Here is a 19,819-nt window from a genome sequence, read left to right on the forward strand (position 1 = left end):
AAAAGTAAAGCACAGTTAAATGTTGCAAGTGTAAATGCAGCCATTGATGAAGTGACCAGGTTATTAAGGGGTTATATGGCTGTAACCAGAGCCAGTCTGGTGTAGTGGGCAAGGCATTAGGCTTGTAACCAGGAAACCATGAATTCTATTCCTTCCTGAGGCACAAACCCAGCTGCACCAGCCAATCTCTCAGAGCCCTAGGAAAGAGGCAATGGCAAACCATTTCTGAAAAACCTTGTCACCTATGGTTTTTCTGATAACTTTCAAACATAGCTAGCTGAGGCTGTGTGACTTCTGGCTTCAGTCTTGCAAAGCCAGACAAATGGATTCCAACTTGCTAAACTGAGGCACGTTTTTAAATCTGGTTTCTCTGTGTAGAAGTGACAGGAAAGCTCTACTCATGACCATGAGAGTGAGTTCCAAGTCCTCATGAAGGCTGCAGGGAGAGCAATGAAGCAGGAGTCATGAAAGGTCATGTGGGCAGCAGGAGTCCCTTCCTGTCAAGGGCAGGGAGGGCATGCTGGTAAACAGGAAGGCAGATGAAGATCCCTCCCTAATCCAACTCAGGCACGGTTGGAAAATGTTTCTCTGTGAAATGAGCCTTCCTAGCACATGACAAGGGTGGGAGAGCAGCAGTAAATGGGGGAGGGGGGGTTTCCATGTGGTGAAGGGGGGGGTCCAAGTCAAAGCACTGCTTTCTGTTGGCAGCCCAGTGCAGCATGGATGGCCATCCAGGAACACCATCAGGAGGTGAATCCCAGGAACCTGCAGGTTAAGAGAGCTCACCAGACTCTAACGTGTTTGCAATCCTGTTTGCATTTGGCCAGCCTCAGCAGACACAGCTTTGGTGGGACCCCCTCAGTCTTCTTTGCAGGACTCAATTGCAGAGCCCCTGCAGGTGTGTTGTGTGAATATGTCAAAATACAAGCTGGGTGGATACGACCTCATAGACGACTCTCACTCTGTCAAAGACCTTGGAGTACTCATCTCAAACAATCTAAGTTTAGAGATCTAAGAGCTCACTGTAAAAGCATTGCCAAAAAGGCATTAAGAGTTGTAAACCTAATCTTCCGTAGCTTCTTCTCCGGTAATATTGTACTACTAACTAGAGCATGCCAAATATTTGCTAGACCAATTCTCGAATACAACTCATCTGTCCGGAACCTGCACTGCATATCGGACTTTAATACAATTTTCATTTCATTTTTCATTTTTTTTTAATCAAATTTCTATACCGCCCTACTCCCGAAGGACTCAGGGCGGTGAACAGCCAAGATAAAATACAGATAATACAAATATTTAAAAATCCCTTAAAATTATTAAATATTTCGGCCGAAACACAGATTAAAACACCCAATTTGAAATCACGAATTAAAAATTTAAAAATTTAAAAGATGGGAGTTAGGCCAGGCCAGCTTGCTGAAATAGAAAAGTTTTGAGAGCACGGCGAAACGTGCGCAGGTCCGGGATCTTCCGTATCTCTGGGGGGAGCTCGTTCCAGATGGTAGGTGCCCCAACAGAGAAGGCTCTCCCCCTGGGGGCCGCCAGTCGACACTGTTTGGCCGACGGCACCCTGAGGAGCCCCTCTCTATGGGAGCGTACTGGTCGGTGAGAGGCTATTGGTAGCAGAAGGCGGTCTCGTAGATATCCCGGTCCGATGCCATGGAGTGCTCTAAAGGTGGTAACCAAAACCTTGAAGCGCACCCGGAAGACCACCGGGAGCCAGTGCAGCTCGCGCAGGAGGGGGGTCACATGGGAGCGCCACGTCGCTCCCATAACCACCCGCGCGGCCGCATTCTGGACCAGCTGGAGCCTCCGGGTGCTCCTCAAGGGGAGCCCCATGTAGAGAGCATTGCAGTAGTCCAAGTGGGAAGTAACGAGAGCATGAGTGACCGTATTTAATGAGTCCCGATCCAGAAAGGGACGCAACTGGCGAATCAGGCGGACCTGATAAAAAGTCCCCCTGGCCACGGCCGTCATGTGCTCTTCTAAAGACAGCCGTGAGTCCAGGAGGACACCCAAGTTGCGAACCCTCTCCGTGGGGACCAGTGACTCGCCCCCAATAGTCAGTGATGGCACCAACTGACTATATCGGGATGTCGGAAACCACAGCCACTCGGTCTTGGATGGGTTGAGCCTGAGTCTGTTTCTCCCCATCCAGATCCGCACGGCCTCCAGGCACCAGGACATCACTTCAAGGGCATCATTGGGGTGGTCCGGGGTGGAGATGTACAGCTGAGTATCATCAGCGTACTGGTGGTACTTCACCCCGAAACCACGGATGATCTCACCCAGCGGCTTCACATAAATGTTGAACAGAAGGGGCGAGAGGACCGACCCTTGTGGCACCCCACATACAAGGGGCCTCGGGGTCGACCTCTGCCCCCCTGTCAACACAGACTGTGACCGGTCAGAGAGAAAGGAGGAGAACCACCGTAGGACGGTGCCCCCCACCCCAACTCCTCTAGCCGGTGCAGCATGATACCATGGTCGATGGTATCAAAAGCCGCTGAGAGGTCTAATAGGACCAGGACAGAGGAACAACCCCTGTCCCGAGCCCTCCAGAGATCATCAACCAACGTGACCAATGCCGTTTCCGTGCTGTACCCAGGCCTGAAGCCCGACTGGAACAGATCCAGATACGACGATTCATCCAGGTACTGGGGGAGCTGTCGCGCTACCACACTCTCAACAACCTTCGCAACGAAGCGAAGGTTGGAGACTGGACGATAATTTGCCAACACTGCCGGGTCCAGGGAAGGTTTCTTGAGGAGAGGCCTCACCACTGCCTCTTTCAAGGCGGCAGGGAAGACACCCTCACTCAAGGAAGCATTTATAATCCCCTGGAGCCAGCCTCGTGTAACCTCCCGAGAGGCCAGCACCAACCAGGAGGGACACGGGTCCAGTAAACATGTGGCTGCGCTCAGTCTACCCAGTATCCTGTCCACGTCTTCAGGCGTCACAGAATCAAACTCTTCCCAGATAATACTCACAAGACCTGTCCTCCCCGCTGAATCTACCCAGTCAGAGTCCAGATGTTCCCGAATCTGAGCGATTTTGTCATACAGATACTGTACAAAATCCTTGGCTTTACCCTCCAAGGGGTCCTCCCGCGCTTCCTGGTGGAGCAGGGAGCGGGTCACCCTAAACAGGGCGGCCGGGCGATTATCTGATGATGCAATAAGAGTGGCAAAATAGTTATACTTCGCCACTTTTATCGCCACCAGGTAGGTCTTAATATGAGACCTTACCAGTGTTCGGTCAGATTCAGAATGGCTGGCCCTCCAACCACTCTCCAGGCATCTTTTCCAGCGCTTCATCTCCCTCAGCTCCTCAGTGAACCAAGGAGCCAGGCGAGATCGACGCCGGGTCAGAGGCCGCAAAGGCACGACCCGATCCAAAGTTCCAGCAGCCGCCCTATCCCAGGCGGCCACCAGCTCCTCAGTCGAGCCGTGTGCCAGAGCCTCAGGAAATGGCCCAAGCTCTGTCTGGAACCTATCAGGATCCATCAGGCGCCTGGGGCGGTACCACCTCAATGGTTCCGCCTCCCTGCGGCGGGGTGCGGCGGTTCGAAGGTCAAAGTGAAGGAGGGAGTGATCTGACCATGACAAGGGCTCGATCACTATATCCCCTATCTCAAGATCACTCAACCACTGACCAGAGACAAAAACCAGGTCTAGCGTGTTTCCCCCCATGTCAGTAGGGCCATGAACTAACTGGGTCAGGTCCATAGCCGTCATGGAAGCCATGAATTCCCGAGCCACCTCAGACGCCTCACCGACGGATGGCAGGTTAAAATCCCCCATGACCATAAGCCTGGGGGTGTCAACCGCCACCGCGGCTATAACGTTGAGCAGTTCGGGCAGGGCTGCCGTCACGTGGCAGGGAGCCAGGTACGTAACCAGCACACCCATCTACAATTGAGAGAGTCCAGAGATATTTCACAAGAAGAGTCCTCCATTCCTCTACCCGCAACAGAATACCTTATGCCACCAGACTTGGAATTTTGGGCTTAGACAATTTAGAACTATGCTGCCTTCATTCTGACCTAAGTGTAGTACATAAAATTATCCACTACAATGTCCTACCTGTCAATGACTACTTCAGTTTCAACCACAATAATACAAGAGCACACAATAGATACAAACTTAAGGTAAACCTCTGTGAGCGTGGCTTGGTTGGCGTGACAAGGGAAGGATACTGCAAAATCTCCATTCCCACCCCACTCTAGGGGAAAGATATTGCAAAATCTCCATTCCCACCCCACTCTGGGACCAGCCAGAGGTGGTATTTGCCGGTTCTCCAAACAACTCAAAATTTCCGCTACCAGTTCTCCAAACTGCACAAAATTTCTGCTACCGGTTCTCCACAACCTGTCAGAACCTGCTGGATTTCACTCCTGATTCAAAAAGTAGTGATTGCTTCCTTGCCATTTAGAAGATAGGCAGCACTAAATGCCACCAACCTAGAATGTCACCAAACTCCATAGCTCTGGCTGAGATTGTCTCCAGTGCTCCCTGGAGACAAGACACCACATTGAAGGACAGCAGAAGTAAATTCTATGTGACTTTTACTATTTTCCTTCAGCATCAGTTTCTGGACATGTCCTGACAGGAAGGGCCACAACCACTACAGAACAGTGTCCTAAGGGTTGTAACTGTGTGTTTTTTTTGTTTTTTTTTTACTAAGCTGTTTTTCTCCAGCTGCCCCTTTCCATGTGGAGCTCTAGAAGATGTTCAGGATCCCAAGAGAAGAAGTTTGTTTTTGTTTTTTTTTCCACTGTAATTTTCACAATTCTGGCTTTTGAGACTTTTTCTGCTGCTTCTTGCCTTTGGTGTAAACACCAGACTGAAGTAACCTGAAAAGCTTTTGGATCAGAAAAAGATAAATGCCTCATATCACCCTCTGTGTGGCACAAGTTAAGGGACAGGCAAGGGCTGTGCTTTTGAATGTCTGTTTCTTTATTTTCCAAGTAAAGCTCAATTTCTCTCTGTTGGGATCAGGAAAGGATTGGCGTTTCCATCTTGTGAGAGTCTTTTGAATTCTTTTAACTCTTCTTGTTGTTCTTGTTTAGAAACAGGAAGGGGATTAATTCAGCCCCATGAATGATGGACCTCCTCCTGCTGCTACTTCTGGTGCTGCTGATGTCCCAGCCAAATCCTGGGAAGCTGGGAAGGAAGTGCCCCCTGAGTTTGAAGTACCAGGATGAAAAAAGACCACAGAGCTTTTACAGGCCAGGAGATCATCTCATTACTATGATCACCACTGCAACGCACATATTGCAAAAAACAACGTTGCCTTTCAACAGGATTCCTTCTATTCAGTCAAACTTGTAAGTCATTCAGTATGATGGAGTTGCATTCCTTCCATTTGCACTTCTAACATTCTCCTTTTCTTCCTATTTCACATATTCCTACGTTGCACAACTTGTATAATTTCCTGAATCATTTTGATTTCTATGGCTTCTCTCTTTTTTTTTTTCTGGGTCACTTATAAAACAGCTTCTTGCTATCATGATGGTTCTACTTTAATGATTGAATGATATTGAATCCTAGTTACTGGGCAGATGAAAATTAATACTGCTGCAAATAATAATCTGATATGACACTTAGTGATAGTCAAAGTTACTAATAAGCTATCAAATCGTATTAGGAAACAATTAAAAACAATGAAATGGTGATATGTGATTACCATTGCATTTGATTTTGGGTCAGTATTAGCTTGAGACTCAGAGACAAAGAAGATTTAATTAAAAACAGAATTATGTTATTTCTGCCATTGATGATGATGATAACATGAACATTTTTTATATTAGTATAGTTAGTGATACAGGCACATTTCTACGGTACATTTTTAACATTCAAGTGGCCAACAAAACTCCCTGGCTTCCGCGAAATCTCACACTTGGCTACAACATCCATGACAACTGTTTGAACACACTTGTCACATCAGATGCCTTGCTGGACATCCTCTCTACTGGAAAAGCCAATGTTCCCAACTACAGCTGTGGAAAGAAGGACAACATTTTGGCTCTTGTTGATGCAGCTGCTGATGACATCTCCCTTGAAATGTCAAGATTAGGAGGCACCTACAAAATCCCTCAGGTTTGTATGTATATTTTCTATAGGTAAATTGAGTGGAGAGATGTCTTGGTATGTGATAAATCTAACCATATCTTCTCTTTGAAAATTAACAGGTACTTTTCACCATGGTGATTTTAGGTGTCATGGTTAGAGATTGGGATCCCCAGTGCGGAGGGGATAAGGATCAAAGCAATGATTACTTCTGATGACATTGTCATCATTGCTTTAGGTCTTCTTCCTCACACTTGGGAAATTTAGGAGAGGCAGTATGTCAAATCAAATGGTCTTCTGTGCAAACGGAAGGTGCAGCAGGGATGATAAACTCATCTTTTGTAGATACTTCCAACAAAAATATTGCTATTTTCAATGGTAAAATAGCCCCAACTCAATGAAAAGAATGCAATGGATTGTTTTACCTAGAGTTGATAAAGCACAACAATTGTGTTTTATTATTTTACATTAATTAATTTTCTTGCAATTTAAAAAAGTTACAAGCATACAAGCAACATCCATTATTTCTTACCTTAAAATATTTATACTAAAATTCATCGCAAAAAGCTTGACAAACAATACAGCTCCTGTAGAAGACTTTCTATCAGCTGAAATATTCAAAAAATATCCCCACTGATGGCCTCTCTGTTAGCAGGTTCACTTATAAATAATTCCTACTATTTCTAGTTGGGCTGAAGATGGCAATGGTAGTTTCTATACATTAAAAAAAGAGGGGGGGGATCCTGTTCATCTTATAATTATTATGGCTATGATATATGCTATATTTTTCCTGAGTAAATTTAAGACCTTAGTGTCTCAAGAGAATAAGAAGCGACTTTTAGGTAGAGTAGGTCTTCTATGGACAATAGTTTTGCCTTGAATCATCTAGGTACAAAATATATCCACCATTGAAAATAACAGTTCCCTGCCTTTGTAGATCTTAGTGCAACATTTGACAGAGAAAAGAGAGAAATGTTATGGAGGAAACGGATTGCTCTAAAGAAAGAACCCAGACTTTTGATGATGATCAAAGTCCTTTCTACATGCACTTGTCTGACAGGGAGGTTCCAGCTTAAGAATCCATAAGATGTAGGATGGATACTTCCCCAGGGATAAGACAAAGGCGCATACTTGAAACATTTTATTCAGTCTAGATATTAAGGAATTATCAGATCCAATGAAGGATCCTGTTGTGCATATGCCTAAGGAGATTAATGTATGTATTATTTGCTGCTGATAAATTATTATCATACTCTCAATATGTTTTGTGGTGGTTATATGGAGATGAAATTTAGAACTTAAAATATATCACTACTAGAACCAAAGCTAATCAAATCATCTGAGAAGTATTTGGGGACTGGATAAAAGTATTTCAGCTACTACCCACAGAGCTAATTTGGGAATTTATATAATTTTTCTTATGACTAAAATCAGGACATATAATTATTGATGTAAAATTAAAGTTATGGAAACTGACAGAGTTCCCAAATGTTGTCTTTTAGAACAGAAAAAGTATAATTAAAAAGCTCTTGAATTGCACAACTGACAAATTATATTAGGTGCTGTCTCTTGTAGAACTGGAGAACAAACAAAAAAATATAATAATACACAAAGAATGTGGAATATTGAACAGAGAAAGATGCAGCCATTCTCAGTAAGAATGGCACATTGAAATGGATGGGCCCTAAGAAATGTACTTCCAAATTGGCAAGTATTTCAGTGTCAAAAGGGCTAAACATCTTAAAGCAGTATTTACTCAAGCAAGATTTCAGCACTGGTCACAATGATTAAATATGGAAGATTTAATCAAGTCATGATTAAATAATGAAGAAGTAATGAATGGACTTGTATTTATAGAGCTCAAGAGATAAACATAACATAATTATTATTTTAATGTCAATTGTATCAGAAAGAGAGGGATGAATGGCCTATTGGTATCCGTATATTAAAACTATTAAATCTATTTTATTTGTGGTCAAAATTTATGAACAAACACACATGCTCAAAAATATAAATACATATAAAATACCACCGTTTATTTGTTGAACAAAACATTTCAGTTGACATCTATATTTGCAGGTGTGACTGTGGTCAATAGTAGGGGTGATATAGAAATATAATGTCCATTTTTCATTCTTATTCTTTTTTACTTAATATATTTTTTATTTTACTAATGTTTTTATCCAGTCTTTTTAAAGTTGTTTTTCCTTTATTCTTAATGGCTTAATGACTAATCAACAATAAACTATTCAAATATAATCATGAGAACCAAATTGGATTTCTTTAAAGCTAAGATTTTGGAATTGATCTGACTCTAAATTTAATACAGTATTCTTCATTACTTTTTTAGATGAATTTTCAATTGTTTTCAGATTTGCTGCGTGATAAAAGTCACTTGCCATTTTACCATTCCCTGTTTCCCAAAAAAGGCTTCTACCCAGAAATTGTTCAAGTGCTTCTACATTTTGGGTGGACCTTGATTGGCCTCTTTGCTTCAGACACAGAGAATGGAGAGAATTTCATGAGAACTTTGACTCCTCTGTTGGTCAAGAGTGGAATTTGTGTTGTTATATCACAACAATTCTCAACAACTGGAAATTCAGCATCCCTCACGGCAGCCCTCTCTAAGTGGAGAGAAGTCAATGTCTATATTCACTACATAGAATATCGTGCCATTTGGGACAGACTTCTTACTTTCCAGTTAATATTTGATGGCTTTTCAGGACCTGTTGTAGGGAAAGTCTGGATCACAACAGTCATTGGATTAAATCCATTGAAAAAGGGACTTTTCAAATATGTGACTTATGTGTGGACCCTTGGTTTAGTGAAAAAAAAACAACCAATGGCAGATGCCTTTGTAGACAGTTTCTTTGTGGAACCACCTTTTAAGTATCAGTCATTTCACTGTTCTTTTTCAAAGCATGTCTTTTCTGTCAAAGGACAGAGAAGATGCACCCAGAAAGCACCATTGGCGACCCAAAAGGGACGGAATTTGGAAAGGATCTCGAATGCCCACCATTTTTACAGTGTCATTAAGACTCTGGCTTATGCCTTGAATGCTGCATATTCCTCTAGATCCAGGAAGAGGATGAAGGATGGCACAGAGACTTTGGGGGCTCCAAGACTGCAGCCATGGCAGGTATGAAGTCCCTACAAGGATTCATCCAACTTAGTTCCTTTTGGGAAGGAATCCAAAGAATAAGGAGGGGAACCATCTCAATCTTCTTGTGCTACAAGAGGCCAACAGGTTTGGCCAATCTAATAACATGGGGCATAATATTACAAAGAGTGGAAAAGAGGGCAGATATAGTTTGATATTAAAACTGGGTAATTTTTTTAAAATACATTCCTTTATGTGCGGTTTTATAATTAGTATTGCGGAATTTTACCATAAATTTAAAGGAGCCCCTTACACTAGGTAGCCCAATCCCTCTTCTGCAGGAATATGCAGAAGCTTCTCTGACTGACAGCTGCTCAGTCTTTGCATTTAGAAAATAGGTGAAGGGGAGGCTTAAATCTCCGGTTCATTGGCTGAACTATGAAATTGTTTCTACTTTTGGAATGCTTTTCCTTTCATGCAGCCACCATTTACTGATTCTGGAATATCTATAAAGAAATCCTAAGCTTCTGTGCTTTTGTTGTCAGCTGCCAATTAGAAGTCATTCAATGGCCAAGTGTCAACTTCAAGTTGACTGTTTCAGGCTCCCTGCCCAGTTCCCAAGATTTCAGGTTCTCCTTTCACTACTGATTCTTCAATCTCAGAAGTGGACATGGTTGCACAATTTCCTCAGTAATTTTTGGCTCTGGGGAAATTGTTATTGCAGTTGTGATTTAATGTCAGACCCGGCTTAATTTGTTAAATTTGTGCAATCAGAGATACAACTGGATAATGAGCAGAGCAAGAAACTCAGAAAGGATCCTCTCTAACATCTCGGGTTGTAAAAAGAGTTGGTGGGACATTTGTACTTTCAGACGTACATTGTTGACTCACACAGCAAAATGAGCAGCATATCGATTGGATAAATAAATATTCTCTTAATTTAACCTTACAAAAAACCCTAGAATTAGTTTATCGGTCACATTTCCCATCTGGTCTGCCTGGGAGAAGATTAGCGTGGCAACTCCTTTGTGACCAATCTATGCTTTCTGCTGACTGCCCTGTTTTTTCCAATGAGTTTATGAATATTTTCTTTGTCCAGTTTATTTTTCATCTGCTCTATATGTTCCCTATCATAGATAAATTATGCCAGTTGTATTTGTTTTTCAATACATATGTTATCCATATATGATTGGCAAATTTTGCTGAACATTTATTTTTCACTTTTGAAGATTGTGATAAAACTATCTGCAAGACAGATCTGTAGGAGAAAGATGCAGTTGAAAACATACAATAAAGAATAAGTTACCAAGTTTACTATTTTCAGAATTCCTGGATTTTTCCATTCTAGTTCCATCCCTTTTTGGAGAAGAATCAGTTCTTAAATCTTTCCACATGGGAACTGTACCAGGACCAAAATGGTGATTTAGCAGCTGATCTGGAAATCGGGAGCTGGGTGTTTTTCCCAAAAAGGAGACATATCGCAGAGTTTCTGGTGACTTTTAAAAGACAGAGAATTACGATCAACCAAGCTTATCTGTCAACATTGGAGTTGCTCAAAAGGGTGGGAGACATTTTGGTTTCTTTTCTATATTTCCCAAATGGTTCCAACCTATCTCAGTTAGGATAAGCCTATGTGCCATGGCTTAGCGTTGAATTGGAGAAGATGCATGAAAACCATAAGAGAGGCCCTCAAGTGTTAGGGCTGGTAGCCTCTGGTGTGCTGCTTCCTTTCCCACAAATTACAAAGAAAAAAACAATTTTGTTGACCAGCTCTCTGAATCCAATTTAAGATTGAATTGGATGAAATTGAATCAGTACTGGATGGAGGTCCTGCCCAATGGAAAATTAGTTTTGGAATTAGGGTTCACTTTATCCTGATTGAGCCCAGTGTCTCATGAAAGGACAGGGCAAGAGGTTTTTCAGCAACCCACACATGGGCAGAGTTATCCATTTCAATCTTTCACCCCACTGGGATAGTGCAAAAGGTCTTCTGCTTCTATGAAGGAGGTCCAAGAATTTCTCTTTACATGGAATCGTAGCGATTGGTCTGATGAGAGATAAAGCCCTGACCCCAGAAACTGAAGCACTGAAACATGTCTTTGATACAGAAAAAAACACTTCTTGATGTTTTAAGTAACGAGGGACAATATGAAAGGAAATGCAGCTAAGATTTGGTCTTTAGCTTCCAAGAGAGCACCTCATCTGAAAACCCTTTAATTCTCTTGTTCACCTTGATTGTTAGTCTCCTCAAGCTTCCAAATTGAACTGATGTCAAATATGGGATTGTTCTTCCATGCCAGCTATTGTAACCTAATTGTAATTCTAATTCTAAATTTTTGATACCTAGATGGGCCTTAGAAATACCTCCTTCTGACATCTGACATAGTGCCCATGCATGTCCCATGTTCTGAAGCAAAAGATGCCTGAGTCATTCTTTTGGAGGGACATGTTCTCATGACCTCAACTCTATCTCGTATCATACAGTTCTAGAAACTGAGCAGTCACTTTTAATCTTATTTGAAGAGCATGTTAGCATGTCAGGATGGTTAATGCTGACATATTTTCTTTGCAATTTCTTCTTTTTTCTTCTTAGCCTTTGCCTCAGTCCAAATGTGTGGAAAAATGTCATCCTGGATTTGTCAAGCAGACTCGGGAAGGAGAGCCAGTTTGCTGCTATGACTGTGTTCCTTGTCCGGAGGGAACCATCTCCACTCAGGAAGGTGGGTTGCACTGAAAGGGCTTGTGGAAGGAGATTCATTTAGAGCATCCTCCAGTTTGATAGACTTTAGCAATATAGACAAAGAAGGAGAGAGAGAGATTCAATTATATCCGTAATTCATTTTGTTCTACTGTTAACAAATTCTTCTGTGAAAAACTAATGGTGTCAACTGTTACTCCAGAAAGATCAACTGATGCATTATTTACTTTTAACATAGTTTTACTGTAAAGATTCTGCATATTACACTGATACTTATTATAATCCTAGGACTTTTACCTATTTCATAGACTATTAGAAATATAGCTTTTTTTATATATATATAGAAAATGCTATTCTTCTTATCTTCTTTCTGTAGAGATGTTAATAAATTCTTCTTGGAAAACTTCCAGGTGTCAGTTGTTGTCCCTAAAAGGTATTTCTTGAAATATAAAAGGACAGAATATTAAAGAAATGCTCTTTTTTTTTTTGCTGTTTTCAGATACAGAAAAATGCACCAAGTGTCCAGATAATAAATATCCAAATGAGGACCGAATCCAGTGTATCCCCAAAAGTATATCTTTCCTGTCTTATAAAGAAAATCTGGGCATCCTCTTGGTCTCTTCTGCCCTACTCTTGTTTCTAATCACAAGTCTTGTCTTAATCATTTTCATTAACTATCGAGAAACTCCCATTGTCAAAGCCAACAACCGGGACCTTTCATACATCCTCTTGGTTTCCCTCCTGCTTTGCTTCTTATGTCCTCTTCTCTTCATTGATCAACCAAGGAAAGCCACCTGCCTTCTCCAACAAACATTTTTCAGCATCATCTCCTCAGTTGCCATTTCTTCTCTCTTGGCTAAAACAATCACAGTGGTGCTGGCTTTCCTGGCCACAAAACCAGGAAATCAAGTAAAGAGATTTTTGGGGAAGAACTTGGCTAACTCCATCATCCTTTCTTCTTCTACTGTCCAAATTATCATCTGCTCCATCTGGCTTGGAATTTCTCCCCCATTCCCTGACTCTGACTTCCATTCCAAGCCTGGAGTGATCATCCTGCAATGCAATGAAGGTTCTGTTGTCATGTTCTACATCACCCTCAGCTACCTTGGCTTCCTGGCTGCCATCTGCTTCACGGTGGCTTTTCTGGCTAGGAATCTGCCTGGTGGCTTCAATGAAGCCAAACTGATCACCTTCAGCATGCTGGTCTTCTGCAGTGTCTGGGTCACTTTTGTGCCCACTTACCTGAGCACCAAAGGGAAATACACAGTGGCTGTTCAGGTCTTCTCCATCTTGGCCTCGAATGCTGGATTGCTGGGTTGCATCTTCATCCCCAAGTGCTACATTATCATTCTGAGGCCAGATCTGAATACAAAGGAGCAGCTTACGACTAGAAGAAATGTAGCAATATGAGACAGTGTAATTTCCCACAGGCCAGTCCTAGAAAATAGTCAAAGCTCTTCTCCATACATTAGTCAGCCAATGATTTTGCTTGAAATAATTTAAGGGCTAGTTGTACAATAGCCCTTCTTCCTTGTACTCTAGAATTGCAGGATGGCTGCTGAGCTCTTTTGAGCACTTGAGTTATCATCTCTTTCCTATGCCCTTAGAGGAGCTCCAGGATGTCCCACCAAGATATTTTAAACATAACACTTGTGTAATGGGAATCTTATTGATATGCCAGAAATAACTATACAATTTCAGGGGGCTGTAATATGTCATTATTTTAGTTGTATGATAGTGAATCAACGGTTGTGGTTCTTTGCAATATTGGACTCCCCTACAATATGTATCATAGGCTACAGAATGTGATGGTCATTTCTATGGGATTTTGTAAGTGGTGGACATGGAGGCAATCTGAGAGGAGATTTCAGTCTCAGTCCCTTCAAGGACAATGAAAAGGTTCTTCTGCCTTCTACAGTTAAAGTTAGCAATATGGGCCTCCCCAGCTAAGAGCAGGTCCAACACAGCATCACAGGTCATTTGGGGGTTGAAATAATGATCATGGAGATTGTAACCCAGGTGGAAATTTAGAAGGACCTGGAAATGCTGGTTAATCTCTGGAATGGCAACAAAGAAGTAAAGGCTTTTGTAGCAGTGGGTGGATGCTCTCCTAGTAAAAAGCAATATAAATCAAATAGGCTAGAGAGAACCAAAAAGAAAGAGAAATAACAGAAAAAGCTAAAAGTGCAAGAAGAAAAGAAAATAGAAGAGGTAAAAAATGGAATGATATAAATAAAGCTATTGAAATATAAAGAAATAACTTCCAATATTCTTCACAACAATTATAAGTACAGTTATATTTTAACTTCTCTCTATATATATATATTTACTCTCTTTTTTCTATAATATATTCTGTCAAATCATTGAAACCATAAATCTCAAGTTGATTGTTGTGGACTTTTTATGCAAAAAGACACTAAGAATGTTTCAGACACCAATAAAGATAGATATTTTCCTTTCTGTAATAAAGATTTTAAGAAAACCTTAGAATGAGATGTGAAATGAAAGACAGGAAAGCCTCAGTAAATGGTACATACTTGTACTCTAGGGGAAAAATCCAGTACTGTATATACAAATATAACAACAACAATAATAATAATAACAACAACAACAACCTTAAACTTCTTCCATGTAATGAGGGGTAGCTGGAGAAAAGCATGTTGGGGAAAAATAACAGATACCCCCCTTGGGGCACTGTTCTGTAGTGGTCATAGTCCTTCCTGTTAGGACATGTCCAGAAAGTGATGCTGGAGGAATATAGCCTCCAATAGCCTTCAATAGCCAGAAAAGTGACTTCTGCTTTCCTTCAATGTGGTCTCTTATCTCTAGAGACTAGTAAGAAAGATCACACAAGAGTTTGGTGCCACTCTAGGTTGCTGACACTTAACTCTAGTGCTGTCTGTGCACCATGGAAGCACTTAGAATCCCTGAATCCAACCTAATGTTAAAAGTTTGGGAATTTTTTTTTCAATGAGATGTCCATATATTAATCCTAAACTGGAACTGATTTTACAACTCCTTGCAACTGAAGTAAAATTTCATTTGCCATCTGTTCTAAAAATATCACTTTTTTTTTTCATGAGAGTTGACCAAGAGATAGGAAAGTGATGGCCTGTTGATGGCATCCTTGGCTAAAAGAGAGAAAATTATAGATTTGGTAGAAGTTTTCATTTTAGTTTCCTTGACACTGTGTTTTCTTTCCATATTGATAAAAACACTGAGAGCATTTATACTTTGAAATTTCTTGATTTTTTTAAATAAACAGTGTGCTGTGAGGTCTGTAGCTGAGATGGTGTGCACCAGAGGTGGGTTTCAGGGGGTTCTGACCAGTTCTGGAGAACTGGTAGTGGAAATTTTGAGTAGTTTGGAGAACTGGTAGTAAAAATTCTGACTGGCTCCACCCCCATCTATTCTCTGCCTCCTAAATCCCAGCTGATTGGGATGAAATGGGGATTTTGCAGTAACCTTTCCCTGGATTGGGGAGGGAATGGAGATTTTACAGTATCCTTCCCCTGCCATGCCCACCAAACCACGCCCACCAAACCATGCCATGCCTACCAAGCCACACCCACAGAACCAGTAGTAAAAAAAAATTGAAACCCACCACTGGTGTGCACCCACAGTGCGGTGGATGGTGTGATCTGATTTCTTGCCACAACCACTCAGAAGTTGGTATAGGGAGACCCTGGTGGCAGTTTCTCTTGTTGTGTGGATTCACTTGGTGTGGTGTGACTCCTATGACATTCCCATCTCTGGGGCTTTGTTGTCCACTTCAGGACACCTCCAAGTGCTTCAAAGGTACAATTGGGAGTCCCTGTGTTTTGCTTTATCTTGGTGGATTGTTGATTAATTCTGATGGGATGGGTAGGTCCATCCTTACAATGAGAAGAATAGGTTGACTTATATCCCAGGTCCATTATTCGAAAGTTATCCCACTGTATGATCCTCAGTTTCCACTTGCAGTGCCTAACTACCAGATCTTTGATGGCTCGAGGTTCTGGCTTTTGTTTTGGAATGCCAGGTTGACATGTAACATGGCTTCTCTTCATTACGTTAGCAGCCATGTCTCACTGAAGCCTAGTTGTGGAAACTCCTTCTTGGCTGGAAATGTGGCCACCTACTTTGTGGGTTTGCCTCGGGTGAGAGCCCAGGGAAGGGGAGTAGGGGTGGCTATTTATTTATTTATTTATTTATTTATTTATTTATTTATTTATTTATTATTAGATTTATATACCGCCCTACTCCCGAGGAACTCAGGGCGGTGAACAGCCAAGAAATAAAACACACAGAATTACAAAATTTAAAACAGTATAAAACCTAATTAAATAAATTTGGCCCAGAACAGATTAAAACAACCCTAAAATTTTAGACAAATTTAAAATTTACAATTAAAAAGAGAGGTTAGGCCAGGCCAGCCTGTTGGACTAAAAAGGTCTTGAGGGCGCAGCGGAAGGTGCATAAATCCAGGATCCTCCGTATCTCCGGGGGGAGCTCATTCCAGATAGGCTGTTGTTATCCACATTTTGTTATAGGCTTTCAGAAGGCTCTAGCTAGAGCTGTCTTTTGTCTCAGATTGAGCCAAATGAGTTAAACCCCACTGACCATCGTGGAAGAGTATGCTCTCCTTAACCTGGATTCAGTAGAAACCATCTTTCCTGAGCTGTGTGGAGTCATCAACTGAATTAACAGGCGATGTTCAAAGGGAGTTGTAAAGATGTTGGGCTTCCGAGGAAACTGGATTAAAAATGGCACCTTTCTCCCTTGCAGCTTCAAGAAATCACAAAGGAGCAGTGGACTCATTTTTGGTCAGCCATAGAGCCTGTGAAAGTATTGACTGAGATTTTAAAACTTTAAATTTAAATTTAAACTTAAAAAATAAAATAAAATTCCAATAGCTGGGAACCTTGCCCTGTGCAAATGTGTGGAATGGGTCATCATGCAAAGCCAGCAGCTGTGGTGCATTGTGCCAATGTAGCCCTTTCCTTAACCGAAGTTAAGGGTGTTGTGTGAACTCACCAATGCAGTCTACTTGCACACAAGATTGAAAACTTTTTCTGGGTCTGCTTTTGGATTCAGGGTCCATGGCAACATTTACAAAATAAAAGAACGGTCTAGTTTGGGATCCTGTTTTGCAAAGGAAGGAGCCTCTCAGGTTTTGCCCCCAAGTCCCACTTTTCCCCAGCCCACATTCTACCCATTCTAAAACTTTTTCCCCATTAACCAAACTACAAGCTGTCATTTCCTCTTAGCCAACTCTCATCCCAAAAATTGATATTTCTAGAAATCGTGGGAAATAAAATTTCACTTGTTACAAACAATTTTAAAATCGGCTCAAATTTAGGATTTGGATTTAAGATTCATATAGGGAGATCTAAGAGAAAACAAAACCACAAACAGGCCCAACTCTTAACGTTGGACAGCGTTCAAAACAGTGGTGAAATGCATTTTTTTTTACTATCGGTTCTGTGGGCATGGCTTGGTGGGCGTGGTGTGGCTTGGTGGGTGTGGCAGGGGAAGGATACTGCAAAATTCCCATTCCCTCCCCACTCCAGGGGAAGGATACTGCAAAATCCCCATTCCCACCCCACTCTGGGGCCAGCCAAAGGTGATGTTTGCCGGTTCTCCAAACTACTCAAAATTTCTGCTACCGGTTCTCCAGAACCTTTCAGAACCTGCTGGATTTCATCCCTGGTTCAAAAGTAGTGATTGCTTCCTTGCCTTTAGAAGACAGGAAGCACTAAATGCCACCAACCTAGAACGTCACCAAACTCCATAGCTCTGGCTGAGATTGTCTCCAGTGTTCCCTGGAGACAAGACACCATATTTATTTATTTTTTATTTTATTTTATTTTATTAAAATTTATATGCTGTCCTTCTCCCGAAGGACTTGGGGCGGCTCACAACAATAAAATCACAATAAAACAGCAATAGTAAATAAGATTTAAAAATTCAATTAAAATCCCACAATTAATTAAAACTCCCAAAACAGAATCAGACAATTTGCTTAAAAAGCCATGTCTTCAAGTCTTTGCAGAAGGAACGGAGATCAGGGGCCATCCGGAGCCTGGTGGGTAACTCATTCCAGAGCGTCGGTGCAGCCACAGAGAACGTCCTCATCCTGGGCGCCGTCAGCCAACATTGTCTGGCCGACAGCACCCGGAGGAGGGCAGCCCTATGTGAGCGCACTGGACAGTGGGAGGCCGGTAGGAGGTGATCCTGCAATTACTCCGGGCCCATGCCATGAAGGGCTTATAGGTGAGAACCAGCACCTTGAAGCGGATCCGAAGGACCACCAGCAACCAGTGCAGCTCGCGCAAGAGAGGTGTAACCTGGGAGTATCAGGAAGCTTCTGTAATAACCCGCGCGGCCGCATTCTGGACCAGTTGGAACCTCTGGGTGCACCTCAAGGGCAGCCCCATGTAGAGGGCATTGCAGTAGTCCAGACAGAGAGATAACGAGAGCCTGAGTGACTGTGCGGAGGGCATCCCTGTCTAGGTAAGGTTGCAACTGGCGCATCAGGCAAACCTGTGAAAAAGCCCCCCTGGACACAGCCGTCAGATGGTCTACTAAAGACAGCCGCGAATCCAGGAGAACGCCAAGGTTGCGAACATTGAAGGACAGCAGAAATAAACTGTATGTGACTTTTACTATCTTCCTTCAGCATCACTTTCTGGACATGTCCTGACAGGAAGGGCCACAACCACTACAGAACAGTGTCCTCAGGGGTGTAACTGTGGTTTTTTTTTTTTTTTTTTTTTTTACTGAGCTATTTTTTTCCAGCTGCCCCTTTACATGTGGAGCTGTAGAAGTTCAGGATCCCAAGAGAAGAAGTTTGTTTGTTTTTTCACTATAATTTTCACAATTCTGGCCTTTGAGACTTTTTCTGCTGCTTCTTGCCTTTGGTGTAAACACCAGACTGAAGTAACATGAAAAACTCTTGCATCAGAAAAGGATAAATGCCTTAGATCACCCTCTGTGTGGCACAAGTTAAGGGACAGGCAAGGGCTGTGCTTTTGAATGTCTTTATTTTCTTTATTTTCTTTATTTTTTTATTTTCCAAGTAAAGCTCAATTTCTCTCTGTTGGGATCAGGAAAGGACTGGCGTTTCCATCTTGTGAGAGTCCTTTGAATTCTTTTAACTCTTCTTGTTGCTCTTGTTTAGAAACAGGAAGGGGATTAATTCAGCCCCATGAATGATGGACCTCCTCCTGCTGCTACTTCTGATGCTGCTGATGTCCCAGCCAAACCCTGGGAAGCTGAGAAGGAAGTGCCCCCTGAGTTTGAAGTACCAGGATGAAAAAAGACCGCAGAGCTTTTACAGGCCAGGAGATCATCTCATTACTATGATCACCACTGCAACACACATATTGCAAAAAACAACGTTGCCTTTCAACAGGATTCCTTCTATTCAGTCAAACTTGTAAGTCATTCAGTGTGATGGAGTTGCATTCCCTCCATTTGCACTTCTAACATTCTCCTTATCTTCCTATTTCACATATTCCTACGTTGCACAACTTGTCTAATTTCCTGAATCATTTTGAATTTCTATGGCTTCTCTCGCTTTTTTGCGGGGGGGTCACTTATGAAATGGCTTCTTGCTATCATGATTGTTCTACTTTAATGACTGAAGAATATTGAATCCTAGTTACTGGGCAGATGAAAATTAATACTGCTGCAAATAATAAACTGATTGCGGTTAAATAGAAGAATAGAATAGAATAGAATAGAATAGAATAGAATAGAATAGAATAGAATAGAATAGAATAGAATAGAATAGAATAGAATAGAATAGAATAGAATTCTTTATTGGCCAAGTATGATTGGACACACAAGGAATTTATACATTCATAAAATACATTCATCAAGAATAAAAAGATACAACACTTAGTGATAGTCAAGGTTACTAATAAGCTATCAAATCATATTAGGAAACAATTAAAAACAAGA

At 41.8% G+C, this 19,819-nt stretch overlaps 1 protein-coding gene across 1 annotated transcript; it reads left to right on the forward strand.

The window, feature by feature from the left end:
- The first annotated feature begins 5,795 nt into the window (after positions 1–5,795).
- On the forward strand, positions 5,796–13,282 carry LOC139309943 (vomeronasal type-2 receptor 26-like). Its single transcript, XM_070934125.1, has 5 exons — positions 5,796–6,104; positions 8,425–9,213; positions 10,523–10,735; positions 11,768–11,894; positions 12,372–13,282. Exons 1-5 carry the CDS (start codon positions 5,796–5,798, stop codon positions 13,280–13,282), a joined length of 2,349 nt encoding a protein of 782 aa, XP_070790226.1.
- Positions 13,283–19,819: the final 6,537 nt, after the last annotated feature.

This window comes from Pituophis catenifer, unplaced genomic scaffold (genome assembly GCF_029215685.1).
Source record: "Pituophis catenifer annectens isolate HBS135680 unplaced genomic scaffold, rPitCat1.0.hap2 SCAF_2, whole genome shotgun sequence".
Classification (NCBI taxonomy): domain Eukaryota; kingdom Metazoa; phylum Chordata; class Lepidosauria; order Squamata; family Colubridae; genus Pituophis; species Pituophis catenifer.